Source organism: Opisthocomus hoazin, chromosome 1, assembly GCF_030867145.1.
Source record: "Opisthocomus hoazin isolate bOpiHoa1 chromosome 1, bOpiHoa1.hap1, whole genome shotgun sequence".
In the NCBI taxonomy this organism is placed as follows: Eukaryota; Metazoa; Chordata; class Aves; order Opisthocomiformes; family Opisthocomidae; genus Opisthocomus; species Opisthocomus hoazin.
Window position 1 is genome coordinate 94,234,504 of NC_134414.1, and position 23,928 is coordinate 94,258,431.

The window sequence follows — 23,928 nt, forward strand, 5'->3', positions numbered from 1 at the left end:
CAGTATTCTGATAAGGCCCTGTACACTCAGCTCTGCTTTTACCGATACATTTTTGATGTGGAATATGCAATGGATAAAGTGATTAGTGAAGATGATAAAGGTAAGTTTAAATTTTTAGTTAACCAACTTATAGTTTAATAGCAACTTGCATGCTATAAACTAGACCTACACATTTGTACTCTTCAAATCTGAACTACGAGGTTGTAATCTAAAACAGAAAATCGAAGAAAGCATGAATTTAGGAATCCTCTGTAAGACGAATGTGTTGGAGTTAACCACTCTAAGAATATATTACATGTCTCCTTTCTTCTTTTGAAGTGATTGTGCTTTGGGATGAGTGCTTTTCTTGCATGTTACACCATTAGAGAAATCGCTGCTTGAAGTTTGAAGGACACGTCAGCTTCAGTAAATAGATTAATTAAAACATATGTATACAATATCTAAAAGAAAGGCCAATTAAAACTTATGTTCAGCTATTAATATTGAAGAGACTTTTTATCAGGGAGAAAATGATGGCACAAGAAAAGCAGTAATGCTAATTGTCTAAAAAGCTCTGTTAAATACACAGATTAAGCTAATGTTAGGAAGTGGTTTTTTTCTTCTCCCAATTACCATAACATTTCTGAACTAAAACATTTCTAAGCTGTAATGGATCTGTGGGTTTTGTGCAGCTAAGTGGTTTTCAAGCTGATAAAAGAGTGTTTCTGAAGGTGGGCTAATGCTTGGCTGGCTTGGAGTTCTGAATAAAGCCGTGTTTGGGTCCCACCACTGAAGTGCATTGCACGCAGAGAGCACTTCCACGACACCCTCTGTGTGGTTCTGGTGGTGCCTGTGGAGCAAAGGTGCTCCTGCTGGAGACAACTATTCTGGTAGCTGCTCTGCTGTGACAGCCTTTCCCCACCCTGCGTCACCAGCTAGGCTGCCAGGGGGTGGAAAGAGATTAAATAAAACTCAGTCTTTCTAAATGATATTTTGGTAAGCCGTATATGAAAAGCAAAGTAGCGTTACCTCTTCGTTAAAAAAAAGCTCAAAGAAACGAATAGTCTGGTTTTGGCCTGTTGTACTTACGTTTCCTCTTTCAGAGGTTCTCACTTCCTTTGCTAATCCCTCTAAGACTGTGAACTCGCTCTGATGCTTGCACTTCAGAAGGGCTTTGTGCATCCAAAGAAGGTCACGTTGTGTAGCCATCCCAGTCTAATACAACTTCATAGATGTACTGAAGGAATGTTATGGTGGATGCTACTGCTAGCTTGAAACCAAATTACTTTGTGTGTACGTCTCTTGCCTAATATAAGGACATAAGAGTAGAAGGGCTTCATGGGTGATCACATCCAAACCCCTGCTACTGCAGACCACCACACCTTTATGGACTGGCACTTCGTTTTGAAACCTCTGGGTGGTTCTTCCCCTTTGGCTGCTGTTCAAGATGTGTTTCACATCCTTGATCTGTGATAACTGAAAATTCACTATAACTTTCCCATTTTAACTTGTTTGTGGCTCGTTTATGTCCATTCACTAAATGTTTATTTCTCTTACCTGACGTTCTCCGTATGCTTTTGGAAACAGTGGTAACATCTCTGTTTTGTTTTAAACTAAGGCAGAGACACACTCAGCTTTCTTTAGGAAGAATTGGTCTCTGCTGAATGATCCTTCCTCTTAGCACCTTTGCGTGCAGTCTTTTCTAGGCTGAATTAATCTTTGAGTATGATAAAATAGAAACTGCATGGTATTTTAGAAGATAGTGTCTTGTACACTGGATCTGTACGTTTGCTGGGAGTACCTCTGCTGATGCCCTGTTCATAGCTGTATCGTATCATTAACTTGTAGCTAAGTAATGATAGAAATCTTGAGGCTTGAGGGGGTTTTTCATCCTCCCGTCCTTTGGGAATCACGAGTTCATGTGTCAGGTTCATGGCATTTTGTTTTACTTCAGTTTTCCTGGTTTCATTTATTTTGCTCTGCTTAATCTCATTTGTGATTTTAGACTTCAAGGTTAATGAGTTATCTCTGAAAAATAGTATGGTGGGTTCTGCATTCGCATAATTTCCCACCTTCTGCCTTAATGAGAAAATGTTTCTTGGACCCTCACCGCTAATTAGAGAAAGTTCAACAAAATTAGTTTCCAGTGTAATTCTCAAGGAGTTGTAAGAACTCTGCTAGGACCTTCTGTTCTCTTGGACAGTTTACCTTTCAGCATGGTGGGTTTTTATCTTTCTCATAGCTGTTTGAAAATTATTGTATAATCTGTTCAGCCAACCAGTGATTTCAGTCTTGGTGCTGCAGCAGGTGTTAAGGCCAGATAAATTATGTCTGTTAGTTTTCCTCTGAAAATTGGTTCTCTTCAAAGAGACTAACGAAGCGAGTCTGGTAAACCTCTGTACAATTCTGTCCCATTTTTCAGATATCTTTTGGGAGGAAGACATCGTTCTATTGCTCTAAAATACATGCAGAAACTGAGAATAATTGCCTGTGGCTATTTGGGTCACCTTTCTATTTTATAGATACCAGTGTTCTGTTTTCTAATAATGCATGTTACTGAGTTGATACACTTAATGTAAAACTCTGTAAGATTGAAAGAATATTTGTGTGCCAATTGTGTTGTAGTTCTGAAATGGAAATTTAGTGAACTCCTATTCATAATGTGAACCTTGTGTTTATTTTCCCTTGGAAGCCAAAAAATTTTGTTTCCAGGCCATCATTCACAAGCCATTCTGTCCTTGACCTTTGATCAGCTTCATTGCTTTTATCAAAAATGGTAGCAAAATTTTAATGTAAGTTTTGTACATCTTTGTTATTTTCAGTCTTGTCTTTACTTTTTATGTGACTAAACTGCTTATTTACTGTTGTTTTGACTTTGGTTTAGGGAGTTTTATTCTTTGTTTTGGGACGTTGTTTTTCAAAGCCTAAATTGCATGGGCTTTTGTCGATTCTACCTTTTATTGCCATTTTTCCTGAATTCTTAAAGACCAGTTCTTCTTTCTTGTAGATTCTGTTTATTCTTAATAGCAGCTTTAGGTGTTATTCATCTTGGAGTGTTCTTCTTTAAAAACAAAGAGTTTTTGATGGCTAGAGATTCAAAATGTGTGTTTTCCACCGTAGTTTGAAAGAATGTATGTCTGCTCTCATTCAGAACCTTGAGATTTTCCTGCTAGTTCACTTGTGTTTTCTATACTTGCCCTTCAAAATATAGAACCTTAATTACAGAACCGTTTTTGTTTGTTCAGCTATTTATATTGAAGGTCCATACTATTTATTGAAATGGAATCTAAAATAGTAATTGTGAAATCAGTGGGAGTTCAAAAAGACATCCAAGCTGTTCCCTTTCACTGCAAGAGGATCAATACCATATAATATTTTTTAAAGATAGGCTAAATTTAAAAATCCTCTGGTGACGCAGGTTCTACAACGTGTCAAGTTTATAACCAGTTTCTTCTGGTGCTTCACTGTACCCACTGTAGAGAGCTCTTCTTTATATCTAAAATGAGTTTTGCTTTCTGAAGCTATGCTGTGCATGAGGGGTTTTAGACTATTCTCTTGGACAGCTTTGCATGTTTAAAACCTGTACGCTATCTTGTAAGTCTCTTTCAACTAACCAACCTGAGTTTTTTTGAGGAACAGAGGGAGAGTTTCCCACTTCTCTGCATGTTTGGTTGTTTGGGGCTTTTTTTATAGATCTTCAATAGGTCGGATCTACTAGAGTGGAATACAGCAGAAGGATTAATTAATGTATTTTTCAGGCTGCTCTTCTGTTTATTTATACCAATATGGTGTTTACAATGTTTGCAACAGCTTCATTCACTCTTGTTTTATTTGTGATCTACTGTAATCATTATATACTGTTGTTGGTCTGTCTTTTCCTGTAAGAATCAAAAATAAGCTGATTGGTCTACACAATGTTTTCTTGTTTCAAGGTACTCGTGAAGATAGCTGTCAGTTACACCATCCAGGAATACCTGGATTACATAGTTATAGGTTTTTAGTCCTTTTATCAATAGTAGCATTTATCCTCCAAACAAATGTTTCCATTTGGAAGTTTAATGTTATGATGATACTGTTCAATACGTTAACATTCTGATACAGTGCAAGGTTCTTAGCTGTCATACTACACAGAGTGAAATTCGGAAATTCCTTTGCTTTCTAAATTAGGAACTGTTGCACAGTTAGTATTGGGTCAAAAACTAATTTAATTTTCAATATTACTGTCCCAAGCCCCCTAATTTACAGATAGCAATAATACCATAAGGGCTGTTTGTTCTGAATTATTTTTTTAATCAGGAGAGGAGAAAGTGCTTCATTGTGACTAGTAACAGGCTCAAAATGTTTTCAGCACTTTCTTACACTTAATTTTTCAGAGCTGTGTTGTGGGTTTAGTCAGACATTGCTACTTAGGTGAACAGAGCAGTAAGAAGCAGAAGGATTATCAAAGTGGTAGCATCCTCTGTTCATTTGGATGAAAAAAGGATAGGTAAACTATCAATGATTTTAAACATGTGATGTTTAAATACAGCAGTATGCTTGCTTTGTACGCCTTAACTTCAGAAGTGGAAACCAATGTATTTTTATGGCTGTGTCATCAGGAGACCAAAATAGAGTATAGTAAGCTTTGTATTGTTATTCCATTCAAATATTGGTATTGTTAAATATTCAAAGATATTACTGTCTTCATTTTGCTTCTACAGTAAAATGAAAACCTTTAAAAATGAAGAGAAATGGAGCCCACATAAAGTCAGTACAACTACTTTGCCTCAAGCAGATGTCTCTAGTTCAGTTCCCCCCTCCTGGCATCAAACAGAAGATAAGGATGCTGCAGTCCTGTTATTCACAATGACTGCAGCATTATTCCAAAAGCATTAATACCACTGAGGTTGTTTATGGTGCTGCAGTTTTTCAGAGATACAGTATCGGGGTCATAGGATTTTTTCTGTCCCACGCTGTAGAATGGGGCTGAAAGCCACCACCTTTCCACTGTCCCTTTTTTAAGAGAAGGAAGGTCACAAATGTTGTTTGCAAGGCATTTAAGTATTTCAGGGACAGAAATTGCAAAGGTGCTGCGGTACATTCTTTCCCAGAATATTTTCAGCTATTGAGCCCTTGGTTGTTGGATTCCCAGAAATCTGGGTATATCTGTTTAATGGGTAAGCAGAAGAAAGTGAGGATGGGAGGACTATTGCTTTGGGAAAAGCGGTTAAATGTTGCTGTTTGTTAGGAAGACCTACATCTTCAAATTATATGCCACTTTGTGGAAACAGAATATAATTGGTTTTATCATATACTTATGGACTGCGGTTTTGTGAAACCAAATGCATATTTGGAGGATATTTTCACACGTTTTTCACAGCTTTTTGTGTGCCTCACTCCACCCTTCCACGCAAACACCAAAAGTGCCTAGTTTACTTTATGGATGAATAAACTGCAAAATTACATTGAGAAAAAGGAAACTCTTCTAGGCTGTTAGACCTAAAAATTCAGCTCTGAATGTTTGCGTGAATCGTGTCATTTCAGTGTTGGGTGTTTTTCCCCAGTATGTTTGTGTGTGCCAAGTAGCAGGTTGAAAAGTTTGGGGTTTGTTTTTTTTTTTTAATTGAAGATTTTTTTGTAATGCTTTGGAAGAAGACAGTTTATAATGGGGATGCTGGCAGAGCTGCTTGTCAGTGTGGTTTAGTGCATGTCCTCCTGTTGGCTGGGGACAGTGGTGGTGGGACTGAGGGAGACTCAGTTAGGGTTGAAAGGATGGACCTGGGCAAGGAGGCGTTCCTGCTCTGAGATACAGCTGGGAGGGTCGGTCACATCAAGGGAGGAGAGCTTGTGTTGTGGGTGAAACTAGTATAATGAAATGGAGACTTCTGGCATCAGGACAATTTGCCACATTTTTATCAATTTACAGGCAGGAAGACTACAAAGAAGTATTTGTTGCAATAAATAAGAAAGGGGTTATAGTTATCTATATGCACTTTCCAGGGGAAGATAAGGAGAAATCATATAAGTAACCTATGTGCACGTGGATTTATTTTTAAAATGGCAACAGCTGAAACTTGGCATATCTATTCTGCAAGACTACAGTTCGATAAACAAAGCATTTCTGTTTGCGTCACACCTCCAGACACTATCGCGAAGACTTCAGTTCACTATAGTGATCTTTACATCCAAGCAAACAAATGCTCCTCTGCAAATTTGCTGTCAAGTACTTTGTCTTCCAATCATGTTGTTTTGAAGAGATTGTAAAATACTAATTTTCAGGAATTTAATCTTTGAGTATATCTTCAAAAGCACTTACTCATTTTAACTTAATATGTTGTTTTGAAGAGGAAGATTTCTGAACTTTTTTTTTTTAATTTGAGTCACTGTTTCTTCAGTATTTTTAAATTTCACTAACTTTTTTGAAAGCAAAAACTATTGAAAGTTATTCACTGTAGGGTTTTTTAACCATTTTGAAGTAGTATATGGACAGTTAGCTGATCTTTAAATCTAAAGTTTTCCTCCCTTAATGATTAAACCTTTTTTTTTTATTGCCAGTTGGACATTTTTAATATCTTAGGTGTAACTTTTTTCCTCCATTCTCTTTCTGCTTGTGTGGTCTTGTTGTTAAACCTACAAAATCTAAGTAAACCACATTACACTGCATTTCTATAACTCATTCTCTGAGCACAAAACTTCATGGTCTGTGACACCTCTCTGAGTTATGAATTGTTATGAGTTATTTTCTCTGCTTGTGAATTAAATAAATGGAAGTAATGAGTTACAACAGTTATGTCCACGGTGTGGGAAATCTGTGGCGTAACAGGAGTGCATTTACTGTGGCTTATACTGCTAATAAAATGGTTTTGATTAATGAAGACTTTTTTCCTTGCACATTGTATTAATGTTGCAGGTGGGATGAGGTAGTGGCTTAACTAAGTTCTGACTCCTCATGAATTGGAATGGTTATCTGACTTCTACAGATAAATACCTGCTGCTACTGATACCTTTTTTTCCTGTATGTGAGAAAAAGTGAACAGAAACACCTTCTCATCTGCACTTCAGGATTTTTTTCCCCACTTAAATGTATAGATACATGCCAACTTGTTATACCCCGTGCAGTGATGTAGTCTATTGAATGTCATCTGCCTCCTTTATCTCTTGTGAGTTTCTCTAAACAGAATATATTTTTAAAGCTCTCTTATCTTCGTTGTTTCTTTATCTGCAACTCTGACATTTTTCTTATAGAGAGTCTTTCTGGTTTCATTGCTGTTAATAAAATTTGGGGTTGTTTCTTGATGGGGAGCAGTTCTGTTGTTATCAAATGCAAGTTGGAAATGACAAGGCTTCTTTTAATGACTACTGCTTCTCACAGCAGTAAGCTCTTGTCTAGTGGGAAGTACAAGACTAGCATGTTTTTCCTTGTAGAAGACCCTTAAGTGTGATGGATCTGGCAGTGTACTAAAAAAAAAAACCAACAAAATAATCTGTCTTTTAGATACCAGAATTCTGACATTGCTGCTAATTTTTAAAAAATTTTTTAGTAGAAATTGGAAATATAAACAGTTTAACTGTGTATAATCCACTCAGTATACATGTGCCTAGACATTAGAAGGATAATGTAAAGCTAAGGCTTTAAAGAGATTTAAAAAAAGATACAATTATCTGTATGATTTTTAAGTCTCACAAGAAATGTATTTTAGAACTTGCCAGTGATGGCTCATAATCACTTTGATATTTTGAGGAAAATGGTAGCTTTAAACAGATGATATAGAATTTATTTTTAAAAATGTATTGTGCTTATACAGTTGATGGCTTTTATTTCCATAATGTTTTTTACTACATAATTATACATCTTAATTACGTAATTACCGTCATAATTATTATGTAATTACATGTAGTTCCACTAATTACAAAATCAGGAAGTGTAATTATCTACTAAAAACTTTCTGAAATCTTATTTGTTCACTAGAGATTATTTAAAAGACCAGTGACCTACTGAAGATGATGTACAGTGTTGTACATAATACCACGTCTCCTTTTCCCTTTCTTCATGGCCAGTGTAGTTTGAGAGGGTTGTGGAAGGGCCTTCATCTCTTTAATTATTATTTCCCTTAAAATTAGGTCAGAAACCTTGACTGTATTGCCTGCAAATTTGGAGCCTCTTGATTTTTGTCATTGATACCTTATATCTTTAAATTTAAAGATTCTGTAGCTGGAGTTACAGGAAATTGCATAGTTTCAGTTAACACCTTTATAATTTTATTCTTCGTGTTTTGGTTGAGGATATGTGGTTCAGGTAGCTGGTGTCAGCTGTAAAGAGGTTTGGAAAAGTATTGTTTATGGCCATGTATATGCAGAGTGAAACCTTGAGTCCACAAAAGATACGAGAAATGCAGCTGATTTTTCATGGGCCAAAGATTTCTTTTATTGAGAAACACTGCTTTTTAAAAATTTGTTTTCTGGTGTCGATATACATTCAGGTCCATATGCTGATTTATTACTTACTGTTACACATACTTGGTTATAAATTTGCCTAACCATGCAGTTTGAAACCAGAAACTGTTTACTGCATGTTAGGGAAGAGAAAATTAATATTCAGGACATTTTATCAGGACAAAAGAACCATATTTTATTAAAACTGGGCAGATAGAAACTCTGTTTTCTATGTGTTAAATAACTCATGTGCTACCTTTGGTAGACTGAACGAAGAGAGTACTGTAACATGTTAGATTTGGTGATTTTTTTTCATTCTGTAACATTGTGATGTATCAAAATGACATCAGAAATGCAAAGCTTTCTCTCACACTCATTGTGACAGCTAACGTGTATTTATTACGTCACAGTATAAAAGCGAACCACCAACGGGAAAACATTTTCAGTAACAGAAAACAGAATCCATGTGAAAGGGATGATGTAAAAAAGTAACTGATGACAATTTGTGATACTGATAAAAGGGAAGAAAATTGTAATCTCTGTGTCAGAAAGGAAATGGTGAAACAGAAACATGAAGAAAACAGGTTACTGGAATACTGAAATTTCTGTGGAATGCTTCAAGACTTAATGCTAGGTATGCGCATCTATCGGTGTGTAGTTTTTCTGTGCTTACTATATAAGGCAACTGTTTTACTGTATGCTTGCCAAAAGCTATTTTCAGCTCCCAGTCTTGGCCGGGGTCTGCAGGTGATGTGAATCTGTCATCTTCTTGATATTAAATGTAGTTACCTCGACTCGCATCTGCTAAACATGAGTCCTAAGGAGGATTTGTCTCCAGACCTGTTTGAGTTATTACATTGACCTTTAAAAGAAACACAGAGTCATTATTTGTGAACACAGATTGTGAAAACAGAATCCTTATTTGATCTCCAAGATTTAAATTAATGCTGCAAATAAAATTATTTTAATTATTATACTTACTGAAGTATAACAACTGCACGGGAGACATTTATTTTGAAATATCTTTCTGTGTCCTTAACAAACACAGGATTTATATCAAAGACATAATAAAAATATACTTGTGCTCTTTTCTCTACGAAATGGATGGAGATAGATTCTCCTCTTTATTAAGAACTAGAAAGCTAAGTAGAGAATAGCATATGGAAAATATTTGTTTTATTCTGTAGGGGTCACAAAAATGGTGCATGATATATGTATAAAAATGCAGCACAAGACAGAGAAGTGTCTAAATGCAGCTTAAATTTGGTTTAGTAAATCAAACCAATACCTCCCTTCATAAAGGAATATTACATTTTTGCCACCTCTCCTTCAGAAAAATGGGGCAGTATCAACCAATCCAGATGGATCTGTTTCGGGGGATGGGGGTGGAAATTGAGCACTTGAAGCCATGGGTGCTACTGCCATGAAAATAGAGTGCACAAGAAACTGTTTGGAGTACAAATTTCAGAACAGCGTGTGCGAGCACAGCCGCTACCTCTCTGCCTCACAAGCCGTGCTTCCACTTGCACAGCCTTCAAGTCCCTCTCTCAGCAAAGCCATGCTCATTCCATGTCATAGGGCAGCTCTACGACCCAGAGAGAGAACTACTTCCCTCCCCCCCGAGTTATTTCAAGGATTATCTCTTCATAACAATCCAACTACCCAATGTCATGTTTCAGGCGAATGTAATTCCATTGGCTTTTGAGGACGAAGGAGTCTTTCTGTGGCAGGCCAGAACGTGGGTCAGCCTTGCAGAAGAAAAGGCAGCAGGATGTTCTTCTGTCCTGGCTTGTCCCTCTTCTATGAGGGGGCTTCGATGGGTGAGAGGGGCGGCTGATTGGGTTAGGGAGCTCTTTGTTTGTTTTCACCTAGCAGAACTGAGTTTGGAAGAAGTTGATTTGATCCTGCCAGGATTACAACTGTCAAATGCATATCAAAATGTTTTCCTATCTTATATTATTTGACTCAGAATATAATAATGTAATTATTTTGACATGAAAACGTTACATACTGTGGTATTTCCACTTATCTTTAAATAGACGTTTTTCACTTTGTGAGAGATGCATGCAGTAAGACAAAACAAAAAATGAATAAAAAGGAGTGAGTGACAGCCTAAGCTAGTTTATTTAGATGGTAAAAACAAATAATATTTGACATTAATAGAATTTTACAGACTTTGAATTAAAACATCTAGTTATGGTATTGTTTTATATTTCTGGTATAACAGTATATGTTGCATAAACAGCAAGCAGAACGTAACAGCAGCATGTTTATCAGATTAGTATTTGTCTTAGATATTGTGTTACATAGTTTTGGGGGAGGGCAAAGGAACACTGATGGAGAATTAAAATATGTATGTTACTTGTATGCTGTTCATAAATGATATACATGTGTTTTCACCTTAAATGAGGCTTCTTTTGATTTTTTCCTTTTTTTTTTTTTTTTTTTTTTTTTGCTAGAGCTAAGCCTGTCATTGAAACCATCCTTCTTGAAAGGTAGTTAGTGGTGAGTGACTAAAACAAATATAGTAAGATACGTACTAAGAGCATTAGCTGCTGTGTTTTTGAACAGTAATAGTAAACTATAGTAATCAAGACCTTGATGTGGAAAATTTTTATTATTTCATACTCCAAATTTTGTATTGTACAGGAGTCAATGGATTTGAAATTGGTTATCCTGCATGCAATTCCATGATAACTAGACACATAGTGCAATGGTTTCAAGTATTACTTAATTTAGGAAGTCAAAAGTGTAGCTTCTTGGTTGGAAACAAGTATGTCCGCATTTTTGAAAAAGCAGCAGATGTTGCAACATAAAATGTGTGCATTCAATGAAGCACAACTGCTGCAATTCTTCTAGTAGTTGCATTTAGAGACAAAGAAAGAAAAATGAGTTCTTATCTGAAGATTCAGTTTCTGAAAATCTGGATACAAGTTTAAAAACAGTGTTTCTGGTTTTCCATTTCTGTTCTCCAAAGATTTATCAACTGTTTCCCAGTTTAAGCCATACTTCAGATACCACAGTGATGCAAGCAGCCATAAAGGCGACCTGGTTATAAGGACACAGCAAAAAAATATTTACTTAGTGTTTCCAGAAAAGGGAAACTGTGATTATTATTCAGAAATGACAGTGAAGTGTCCATGCCTTTTTGAACTTTTGAATACAATCCGCAGTCTCTGCTTTGTTTTGGTTTTATTGTATTGCTGTGGCAAATTTTAACCATGAGAAGTATTCAGTCAGGAGTTCCTATTTAGACAAAACATGCATTTTGTTTCAGTATTTAGTCTATTAACACAGAAGCGTGCCTGTGTTTTCTAATCTGTAATGAAAAGGATCCTTTTTGTTCTGTTATGGCATTTGACACTTGTGATTTTTGATACATACACATATTCTCTGTCCTACCAGCGAATACCGATGCTGCACTGACCCCCACGGGGTGTAGATAACCAAATGCACCTTGTTTTAAGGTGTCCCTCCAGCACCCGCTTTCGCCCGTGGTACCTGTGGGTTTCGAGGCACCTGCGCCGTGGCCAGTTGCGGCTCGCATTGCTTCTCCGTCTCCAGGTACCTCTGCTGCCCAGCCAAAAAGTGCCCGCTCTCACTCACGTAGATCCTGGGTTTGCTCAGCTCTTCCAACATGAAGATACGTTTCAGAAAGTGAAGATATTCCTCAGTGAAAAGGAAGAAGCAGTTCAAGTTATAGCAGCCACTGTAAAACGTTTCTTAAACTCTGGTATAGTAGTGTTATGTGTAGTATAAGAGAGCAGGTTTGATGGCAACAGCTCATCACCTGCAGTCCCAGTGCATCAGTGCATTCTATTTGCCTTCTTTCAGTTCTGTTAACTGCTTTTTAGGGAGGACATACAATGATCAGGACAGGTTTTTTGTTTTGTTTTGTTTTTTGAGAAATGATAGGCATGCTGGGCTTTCAGGAGCCCTTGTTCTCACCCTCCCTGTTTTTTTTTATTTTTAATAGTCTTACTGTTTAGAGATCCTTTGGAAATAGCTTTCAGTTTTCTGCTTCCTTCAGCATCCGGCGTCACCTGCTGTCTGTTTTAGACCCATGTCCTTCCAGGGATTGAGGTGCTGACACTTTCTTGTCATGAAAGCCCTAGGCTTGCCGTTGGGTTACATCACCAAAAAATAGATGTGAAAGGAGAGTAACAGTACACTCAGACTTTACAAAGGTTTTATGTGGATAAATAAAAGAAGGGTAAGAGATAACCACAGATTAACACAGGGTAAGATAACCAGATAATTACCATGGTAAAGCCTTACATTGCACAGTCACACATTAGGATGCCTTTCAGTTACTTCTCTGTGTGCCTCTACCCTGGCTGTAGAAACAATATTAGTCGTTCAGCATTACGCTTCAAAAATTATGTTGCACTTTGAGAGTATTTGAGTTGCTGAGAATTTTTTTGTAACATAGCAATTATAGAGTAAACCTTTCAAGGGTTGCGGGTTTTATTTATTTGTTTGGTCTTTGCTGCTTAAGAGACAGGTAGAGAACTTCCAGCTGTCACATCAAAATCTGTGGCGCTATGTTGGTACCGTAATCAACGGCCCAACAAAGTATTTGTTCTAAGGTAACTTCTTATTTGGCTGCAGTAGGGACTCATCTGGGGTTTTTTGTTGAACAGGTTTTGTTTCATAAAGGAAAGAAGAAATGCCTGTTCTGAATTACATGAGGAAAGAGCATTAGTGCAAAAGAAGAATAAAGACATAAAAGAACAGATGTATGAAGTGAATTTGACAAAAAACAATCCTAAAATTCACAATGCATAAAATGCAGGAGAGAGTCCTGAGAAATAGAAATGTTGAAGGATTTGCAGAGGCAAGAATAGATGAAACTAATTTGCAGTACAGCTTGACAGTGAAATAGTTCATTGCAAAACGTAGCCTTTGTTATTATGGGTTGTTTGAACTCAAAGAGGTTAAAATTAAGTCCTGCATTTTCCAGCTCCCTGAATTTTTTATTTCATTACAGTTGTGCTTGTTAGCCTGTGAGAAGTTTTTCTTGATTGGGGAAGGGTTAAATAACATCTGTATGCATGTATTATTGAAAACTGTTGCATGATCTTAGGCAGAGCCTTACATTGGCATTAGTCATCTCTGAAAGAATTCTAGAGTTGGATTAGTTTGAAAACAGGTCATTTTGTATCATCTTGTTCTGAATGTGTAAAGTGGGGAAGGGAAAAACTCTGGAAAAGTATGTGGTAAAGAATTTTTTTTTATCTTCCTCTGAACATAAAACACGATTTGGGAGGAAGTCTCTCTTTGCCGAAATCAGCAGTTTTACAGATGGAGTACACCCTTCTTGGGAAGTTTCTTCAGCAGTTGCAAGCTGATGTTTTTGAAATGTCTGGAGTAGGCCAGTATTTCTGTTGAATAGTACATTTTTGAAGGCCGTTATTATGATAAACCATGTTCTTAGCATAATTCAAATTGGTCTATATACTTCGGTTTTAAAAACGGAGTTCTTTTGCAGACTGTGAACTACAAATGGTGCTTAGGAAAAAAAATACTGTTGAACTTAAACAGAAATTTTTACATTTAAGACTTTGCAACATTGTGGGTGCTCTGTGTCACCAACTGAGCCTAGCTAAGAGAGGCCCAAGGACTGCCTTGAAGGTCAAACAAACTTTTCATTATAAAGCAAAGCTCTCTATGCAATATATTCCAATTATAAAGATAATATAAATCACCCCAATGACAGACTTTCTGTATAGTAAGAAGCCACTCTTATCTTTTCAGCTGATATACATTGCCTTTAAAAAAGAGAGTGAGTGATGAGTTAGGAAATGGGCTATGGTAGGCAAGCTCAGGAATGAGTGGGGGTACACATAAAGGTTTTCCTCCCTTTAGAGGAAATCCATCTGATGCTTTGCTTTGATAGATGCAAAGCAGGGAGAGAAATGAGCAGAAGATCCTTTATCTTTCCATGGGTAGTATTTTCTACTCAGCCATAGATGATCCGCCTCTGGATATGCCTCCCAAAGTGGAGTGTATATGGTGATATTTGAGACAAAATTTGTCACTCGTGCTACATGCGCAACAGTGAGGTCATAGTAGAGATGAGCGATGAATATTGCTAAAGTATGAAATAGCTCAAAAAGCCAAAGAGTCATGATTCAGTGAAGTGACCAAGAGACTGCATACATCTCGCCTTTCTGCTGACAATGATGATATGCTTCACTAGGTTTTTCTGGTGCCAAAACTATAAGAAATGACATTTTATGTGAACACAAGAGAGGTGAGATCCACTTCTGCAAAGAAGAGACCAACTCAGTCTTGGCAAGAGAATCACAGAATGACTGAGGCAAGGAGGCACCTCTGGGGACCATCTAGTCCAAGTCCCTGCTCAGAGCAGACTCAGCTACAGCAGGTTGCTCAGGGCCATGTGCTCTTGGGATTTGAGTATTTCTGTGGATGGAGACTCGCACAACTTCTCTGAGCAACCTGTTCTCTACCATTTGACCACCCTCACAGTAAAAAAGGAAGGTACTGTGTTTACTTGGAATTCTTTGTATTTAAGTTTGTGCTAATTGCCTCTCGTTTTGTCATCGGGCACCACAGAGGGGAGCCTGACTCCATCTTTACTGCCCTTATCAGGTATTTATACAAATTGATGAAATCCCCTGCCTTAAGCCTTCCCTTCTCCAGGCTGAGCAGTCCCAGCTTTCTCAGCCTCTCGTTATATGATGGATGCTCGAGTCCCAGTAACTGTCTTTGCAGCCCTTTGTTGGACTGACTCCAGTAAGTCCATGTGTCTCTTGCACTGGGGAGCCAGCACTGGACCCAGGACTCCAGATGTGTCTCACTAGGCAGAGGAGAAGGGTAGCTACCTCCCTCGACCTGCTGGTGATGCTCTGGCTAATGCAGCCCAGGGTGCTGCTGGCTGCCTTTGCTGCGAGGGCTCCTTACTGGTTCATGTTCAGGTTGTTACATACTGCTTAGCTTGTTACATTGATACTTGAGTATGTAAGTACTGTGTGAACAGGAGCTCCACTGTTCTCCTTCTTCCTACGTAAAGCAAAGCAGGCATTCCACACCAAATATCAGTAGTGGAGAAAACTCCCTGCAAAGGAATGGTCTACTTCTCCACTGGCTTTGAGGTCTCAAAGTTCAAGGGTTTGTATATGAATTCATCAGCCTGTGCTCCTTTGTATAGTGAGGAGAATGAGGCAGCTCCAGGGAATGGCTCATCTCATCTACACTAGGCTGGTATAGAACACACCTGAGAAACTCCTCCTCTTTGCTTCATTGGTTCTAAAGGAGATCCAGGGTGACTAATTCAGATCTAGAAAGCAGTGTTACTGGAAAAGTTATGCCAGAGATGTAGTCTATGAATTTACCATGTTAGATGCCAAATGTGGAAAATAGTTACTAGTAGCACTCCAGTCGCTTCAAGGTTTTTCATCAAAGAATAAAAAAACCCATCGAAGTATTTTCCTTTATCCTTCTCCAGTTACAACCTCTGTTGACTAAAGCAAAGTGAGAAGTACATGTTGCTCTGAAATAAACCAATTCTGCTTCCCAGAATAACCGATTTCTAAAATATACGTAGCTAATTGTAAAGACTTGGGGAAAGGCATCTAGTCATAAACGGAAACCTTGAGGAGGCAGAATGCCATAACTCCCACCACTCCTTCAGGAAAGTCTGTCGTGAGGTCTGCAAACCAGCCTGTTAGAAATCACTTTCAGAACAGAGTTGTGACTTCTGTCACGGGAGCAGGCTATTGTTTTGTGGTTATTTGTAGAGAAGCAGAGGGTGTAATTCTTCTCAGCCCCTACTGTTTTTCAAAGGGACAAAGCTAGAGAGTAAACTTCTTGTACGGGGTCGTTTGGAAATTAATTTACAATCTTCAGAGTGAGTAGCTATTATCTATTAATAGCTATTCTTTGCCCGCAAAAGATTTTAGCAGTTAAAAGCCAACTCCATCAACCTCTTGCTTTTCCATATTCAGTAAATACAGGAATTTTGATAACTCCAGACGAAGTTATCCCAAGGAGTTTAATATTCTACAGATCATAGCACGTAATCTTTCTTTCTGCTTGAATGTCAAGCATGAAAAAGAAAAAAATACCTTTACAAAGTTAATCTAAAAAGGCCATTTAAAATATATTTCCTTATAACAGAGCAGCCTCAGATAATCCATTATTTTACTTGTAGACCCTCTTTAAGGAGGGTGGAAGACAAAAGGCACGCACAGATTTGCAAGTGCATCAAGTTAGTACGCTAAGATCAAAGGCTATCTCTGCATGAGGGACTTTGCGCATTCTCTTCCAAATCAGCTGCAACATCAAGGACAGGAAAATCTGCAAAGCATTTTGTTTGCTATGTGTTCAGTCTCCTGTCATCTGCTAATGCAGTCTTTGTCAGCAAGTACTTAATGTTGTGGTACCCAAGTAACCTGCTTCCCTGTTTCACGTCCATTGTTCTGCTGAATACAGATCTCCTGTATTCCCCGTTCAAAATTGCTGACTTTTCACAAATTGGAGATGATCAGCAGACATGCTTCCTTGGGAGGAAAGACAAGAAGTGTATTGACATCCTGGTAGTGGGGCTGGTTGCATCAGTGGGACAGAGTATATTGTTGTGTCCCTGATGTATTATTGCCGGCTGAGCCTGTGATCTCTCGCTGTTTCAGAATGGCCGGTCTTATGTTCTGTTGAAGGGCAGAATAGAGGGTGCAAGCTCTTGTAGATCATATGGGTGGGGGTCTTTTGACCCCTGTGCCAAATATCTCCAGGTGTGTGTTTTAGCCACTTCTGTAGTGTCTTGTGATGAATTAGGAGGATTCAGGAGGAGCACGCAGGAAGAAACAAGAAAAGAGAAGCTGTTTAAAAAAAACGTTAAATGTTTGGTTTTCATTTTCTTTTGAAATTGGCCAATGTGTTAAAACAGAATAATGCATTTCTTAATGTGACTGCATGCTAGGTGAGAGCAGGAGCGATGTTCCCGAGTCCTGAACCCTGGTGATTCTTCATCTTCTCAACTGCATTTACCCCAGTTTTGCAAGTTTAAGTTGGCAGGGAGTAGTTTGTCACATTTGCTTTGTGAAAAGCTTGCTTTTCAGGGTGTTTGCCCAAGTTGCTTTCCTGAAGAAGGTATAAGCTTCACCAGGAGTGGACAGCAGTTACTTGGTGGCTTTCTGTGTGCATGTTATGAAGTATGACTAATTATTTCTTGGATTCCTTCGTCTTTGGTAAAGTCTAAATTAGGAACAAGTAACACAAATTTGCCAGCAATGGCTTCTTTTTTTCCCCCAGTTAAGCTCATACCTGTGAAGATGACTCTAATGAAAGTGTTCCTTTGCAGTTAGCCTGCAGGACAACAACAAGGGATCGTAACGGTGGAGTATTTCAACTCTCGTCACTCTGTCATGTGACAGAGGAAAAGATATCCCTCTTTCAGTGTGTGCTGGGACGGTTCTTGCATATCGTTTGCACTGTTTGCCAAGAGAAGCTGTGGCTGCCCCCTCCCTGTCAGTGTTCAACATCAGGTTGGATGGAGCTCTGAGCAGCCTGGCCTAGTGGAGGATGTCCCTGCTCATGGCAGGGGGGTTGGAACTAGGTGATCTTTAAGGTCCCTTCCAACCCAAACCATTCTACGAATCTATGAACATACAGAGTCTGTAAACCAACTTCTGTAAACCAGTGGATACCAGGGAAGTGGACATTCCTGGTCCCAGATACTAGTGGTAATGAACATGAGGTGACTGTAGCACCAACAGTTCATGAAGGCAGCTGTTTTCTGAGGAAGTTTGACTCTATAATGTGCAGAAGTCTGCTAAGGGGGGATAAGTACTTCTTAATGGCTAGTCTGACAGGAGAAAAAAAGGGGAAAGTTTAAAAAGGGAAAAAAAAAATTTTCTTAAATTCTGTATTGGTAAAGCACATGAGTGTATCAAGGAAGAGCAGTGTGTTGGTAGTTCCTTCTGTTTTAATAGATAGCCTGAAGGTGCATAGACAGCTGCTATGTACCTACAGATGTACATACCTGTATGTACCTATAGATATGGGTCCCCTGCAAGCAAGTGCTGCAATATTTTGATGTTGTTCTTCTAGAGGATGAAGTAAAACCCCTCTGCATATGGTCTGAAAGAATCCTGTGTTGGGCAGCCATTCCAGAAATTTGTCTATGCAGTCAGGTTCTCTGGGATTTTTTTTCTGGAATCATGTATATCACGAAGAATTATACATTTGTCTTGCTCTCACAGTCAGATAAACATTTCATTTAAGGTGGACAGGGGTTTATGAAATGTTTTTATTTTGGGACTATAGCATGTTCCTTTGCCAGGCAGAAAAGAGATACACTGCTTTTTCATCTTACCTTTTTTTTTTCTGGTGCTTTGGTTTTGCCTCCTAATGTGTAAAATATTGTGTAGGAAGTAGGTGAAGGTGTGTAAGGTTGAAAATGACAGTTAGATCTCAGACTTTTGAGACTGTCACAAAAGCTCAAATTTTAAAAATGTGTTGCTATAATGTTGATGTGTAGCTAACAGTCTGCAGCTTAACTTAGGATAAAGCTAGCTGTTATCAAATACTTGAACAAAAAGTCAGGAGTAAGTTGTGCCAAGTGTTTATTAAATATAGATTTATCTGTTCGTATTTCAAGCCTTTTTGGATGAAATACCTCATGTGGTGGTTGTTCTTTGTCCAAGGGTGTGGGCTTTGTGGTTTTGCCATAAGCAAAATAAAGCAATGATATTTCATTCTGGCCACATGCTTCATCCAAAACTAGATCACAAATGGCATTTTTATTTTGTTTATAGTTGATGTTCTTGCAGCAGTAGATGCTTTAGTCTGTTGTCATCTCTCCTGTTTTAGTGGCTGTTTTTGACAGAACAATTTGCTTTCAGGTGTCTTGTTTTACTTTTGCGTATTCTGTCCTTATGCCTGATGTTGTGGGAAAGTCATTTTCTCAAATCGGCAATGGTAATGATATGAGGAAGTAAATGGCAATTGAATTCCAAGTCTTCCAACAGCGCTGATGTGCTGCTACACCAGATCATCGTTCTGCAGAAAAGGCTTGTCTACCAGTCATCTCCTGTTACAATCTAAGATACGTTTTGGATACTTCTGCTTGATTTGAAACGCTTTCAAAAATTTCCTCTCGTGCAGATGCTAATTAGCAACTGACTGAATGGGTGCAGTCTGGTAAGGTGCTGTTCCATTTGTAAGTTAGTTTCAGTCTCGTTAATCAGAATCAGTTTCAGTAGCTTCCGGGAGAATTTTCTCAGGCAGAGAAAAACGTGCAGCCTCCAAGACCAAAATCCACAAAGTTAAGGTATGGTGAGCATGGCAGATACGATAGATAAGACAGCATTGCTTTCAATATTTTTTGAGTGGGAAATAATGATATCTGTGTATTTTTAATGATGTGAATTACATGGGAGCTAGTTCTGCTTTTGAAAATGCATATTCTTTGCATATGACAGGCTTTATACTAAGTTATTAGTAATCTGTGGACTTACTTGATTGCAGTCAAATATACATATTTAATATGTGCAAGAACTGATAAAATCCGTTTAAATATGAAATACAATTGAAACACCTCATAAAGAGCAGTCAGACCTATGAAGTTGAGTTACAGTGGGTTATTGCTTTTAGCGCACCACCCGACTGCACCTTTTTATTAGAGATTTGACCTTTCTATTTGGATTTTCTGGCTTTTGTGGTTTTAAGCAGTATCTTGATGTATAAGATGCTTTTACGAGAATTCCTTTCCATTACCCTTTTGTTAATACTGCAGCGCTTTAACTGTTTTCGAATATTTTAAGAATTTCTGGGTGTGTAAAAACCGGTCAGTTGCTTTTGAAAGCAGTCCATGTTACCAGCTGTTGATAGGTCTGCTTACATCTCTCTTCAGTGTTTTTGTGAACAACTGATCAAATTAGATTCGTCACTCTTCGCTTGTGGTGATTTTAAATTGAAATAGAATATATTAAAGCAGCCAACCACACTGATTATATTGCAAGCCTCATTTAATTTCATACATTCACACATTACAGTGAAAAGCAGAATTTTTTTAAGCGCATGATTGTGACTGTACCTTTAGCAACTCCAAAGGTCATCTATAATCGGTGCATAATTTATTAGTGTTAGATATCTGATTTCTGAAAGCATGTTCCACAATACTACATATACATTAAAGGTGGAGAGTGAAAAAATAGAATTGTTATCATTTCACCAATGCTGTTCTTGATACCATCGAAGTCCTTACTGGTCAGTAGGCTGCTGCATTGAAACCTTCATACGGAATTGGAAAATTGTCATCCACAGGTTGCAGCACTGGCCATTCTAAAATGCTGAGCACTGGAGCATACATTAGACATTATAGAGATGGTAGTGTGTTGTTGTGAAGGTGTTCCTTCTTCCAGGTTATCAGATGACAGTATTTTCCTGCAGTGTTCATAATAATAAAATCTATTTCTTAACGCTTTTCATCACACGTTATTAACTGGCACCTTCTTATAACCTATGGGAAGCTTGGTAGAGTCTTCTAGTTGAGAGTCAATAGAAATGCTGACAGAATAAATTTTTACACAAACTCCCTGTATCCTGCTGCTTACCGTTATCTTTGAAAAGAAATATCTCTGTTATTCCCCAGTACTCCTTCAGGTACAAATGTCCTGGAAGTTGACAGTGTGAATATTTGGTGTTTGCAAAGTGGTAGTAGTTTAAATTCACATTTCGAAGCAAATTTTTCAGGTTTGCGCATAGCTTAATGCAAAATAATAGTAATTACACAGTAGCTTTCAATAGGAATTTTTGTATTACTTTTGAAAAATATTGTATAGGCTTTTAATGTAATTTATGCACAGAAAAATTACTACTTATTCCAGCATTTTGAAAATACTTTACAGTGTTGTATGTGTTGTTCTGTGCACAACTATTTCCTTTTCTAGAAATCCTTTTGGAAAATAGTAGATAGACCTTCGTGTCCAGATAGCGCTTGATAATCCAGGGAAAAGTCAAGGCATCAGTCACTTAGTCTTTACCTGGATGGTCGCGGTGCTGGGTCAGGCTGGAGCTCCGCTCCGTTAGCTTAGTCCCTTGATTTACCAATAGCCGACTGGATCTGAAGCAAAGGCTGCCTTAAAAGGTTACGGTGGTAACTTGGTCAAATTAGGTTTCATGCCAACCCTCAACAGCTTAAAGTTAACTTTAGTTACTGTTTTCCCTTGAATTCAAGTATGTAAGTATTATTTTTATACCTTTTGAAGAAAACCCATTGCAGAGGCTTCTGCGGCTAAAAGATAATAGTTAAACTCTCAGAAATGTTTAGTTTCTGTTTAGTTTTCCTCCTCTTAAGAGACCCATGACCAAAAAATAAAAGTAAAGAGGAGTTACCATAGAATACTGATACGTAAAAGACAATACACCTCATATATGTCATTAAAGAAGCTATAGCCTTTGTGTCATCCATACAGCAGCAGATCTCACAAATTGTGAGATGTTTGCAGTTTTCTAAACAACTTCAGTGTCCCCAGTGGGTTTTTGTGGTTAGTCATTGGTTGTTTCTATAGATTTTACGTCTTGGACTTTGATTTTTGTCACCACACTTCAATTCTAGTTGCACTCAAAATCCTTACCTAGCTATTTCATATAAATCCATTCTTGGAATACATTGCATCAGTGACATATATGACTTATCTAGATGCTGTATACTGGCTTCTTCACAATCTCATTTTGGGTTTTTTCTTTAAAGTCTGATTTGTTAAGAAATGCTGTGGTTGAGAAAAGAGTAAAGCTGACATCTGATGATATTTCCTTTAACATAAATATCAAAATGGAAGCCATGATATTTATATAGTGTCATAAATTGTCTTGCTGGCCCAGTATAATTTCTTCACAAATGTTAAACAGAGTAATTCTCTTGTTCTGCAGCAGGATTTTCAGAGACCTGTTTCAGGGTGCCAGAAAATATTTAGCTTCTATTCAAGAAATTCTGTGAAGCATCCACTGATAATGCAGAGGGTTGCTCATTGATCATGTTTGTCCTCAAAACATACTCAGCTCGGGGGGGGGGGTATACAGATCCTTATTTTTTTGACCAGGAATTGCCCATATGAAGAAAGATTCCTGATTAGCACTTGTGTGAGTTCAGGAACTCGTGCTCAAACCTTGTGGTGTGTCTCTGGATGAACTTATTTGCCGAAACGGAGTTAATAATGCAAAGAGCAGTAGCCAATACAGGAGCGTAAGTTACTTTTTAGTACAGAAAAGAGCTTTCTTACCCAGTTCTCTTTCAGAAAGGTACAAAATACAGTGAGGGAGGTGTTCCCAGGACAAAAGAATTGTGTCCTTTTTAAGCATGTGTATTAAATGCCTTGAACAAAACTCCTTGCTCAGAAAGTCTCTCAAACTGTTGTGTGTCTTCTCAGGATGCACCTATCTGTCCAGGCCTTTTCTGACTATCTTAGGTTCATCTTTGCAATTCAGGTATCTGAAAAATAATTTTGAATATTGGACTTTCACTAGTGTACTGACTAAAACAGTGTGAGCACAGTATATGAGAATTCCTATGCAGGCTACTTAGAATTCATAGAGGCTTAATGCGGATTTTGGGAAACAGTTGCCAATATCAATCTAATGCCATAATACTTACTAAAATCCAATCAACTGTGTTAACCAGTTCTCAGCACTAATTCTGAGGTTTTTCCCTTGGCCCAAAGTGTTCATGTTCTTTCCTAGATTCGATGAGTCTGTATATTTGTGTATTTTCTTAATCACTCCAATATTTCTTCCAGTTAGATGAGTTTCAGCAATAGTACTTTTCTGCAAGGATGAAGTTCTAATTGTTATCTTCACATAAAGTTTGTAATTAGACACAAAACCATTATTTTCTTCAATGTCACAAATCCAAAGCATTTCTAAGAAAACACTTGGGTCTGTTGTCTGTGGAGCAATAGATTTGTCTGACAGAGTGGGCTAGAAAGGTCATTTGCTTGCTCAGTTCCTCCCATCTAAATTGTGGAGTGCTTAGTCATCTGAACCTGTGATTGTGTAGTGGATTATGTATTCTAAAAACCATTATAGCTGTGAAATAGTACCTGGTATTGTCAAAAGACCTTCACAGTTTCTGTCTTGTTAAAAAAAGGCATGTTTGTCTTAGTGGAGACAATTTCAGTAGGCACAACATGCTTACATCTTCCAAGCCTCAGAGTAAAACTGAGTTAAAAGGGAAGCATTACTCTCCATGATCTCTAACAAATTATTACTTCAGTAAACCTTTACATCCATCTTAACCCTAACATTTTTCCTTTCCACTTGGTGAGTGATGACATTCACTATGTGTGTCGTAATGCATTTTGCCTCTTTCATTGGCTATGAAGTTGCCTCTTACTGAAGATGTCAGTGCAGTAAAAGATAGATTGTTGGAAACTTTCAGCATTAAGAATATTTCAAGTTTTCTTCTCAGCTTGAGTTTTCCTTCCACTCCTCTTCGGTGTGTAAGTTTGGCCACGTCCGGTATGACTGTATCCTCTTAACTGCTGATTTTATTGCACATGGTGAAGAAGGCTA

The 23,928-nt window shown here is 37.9% G+C and overlaps 1 protein-coding gene across 1 annotated transcript in view; it reads left to right on the forward strand.

Moving 5' to 3' along the window:
- The window catches only part of POLA1 (DNA polymerase alpha 1, catalytic subunit), a 203,200-nt gene that overhangs the window by 158,786 nt on the left and 20,486 nt on the right, over positions 1-23,928 (forward strand). Inside the window, exon 36 of the mRNA XM_075429909.1 lies at positions 4-100. Coding sequence (XP_075286024.1) covers positions 4-100 — 97 coding nt within the window. The remainder of the gene's footprint in view (positions 1-3; positions 101-23,928) is intronic.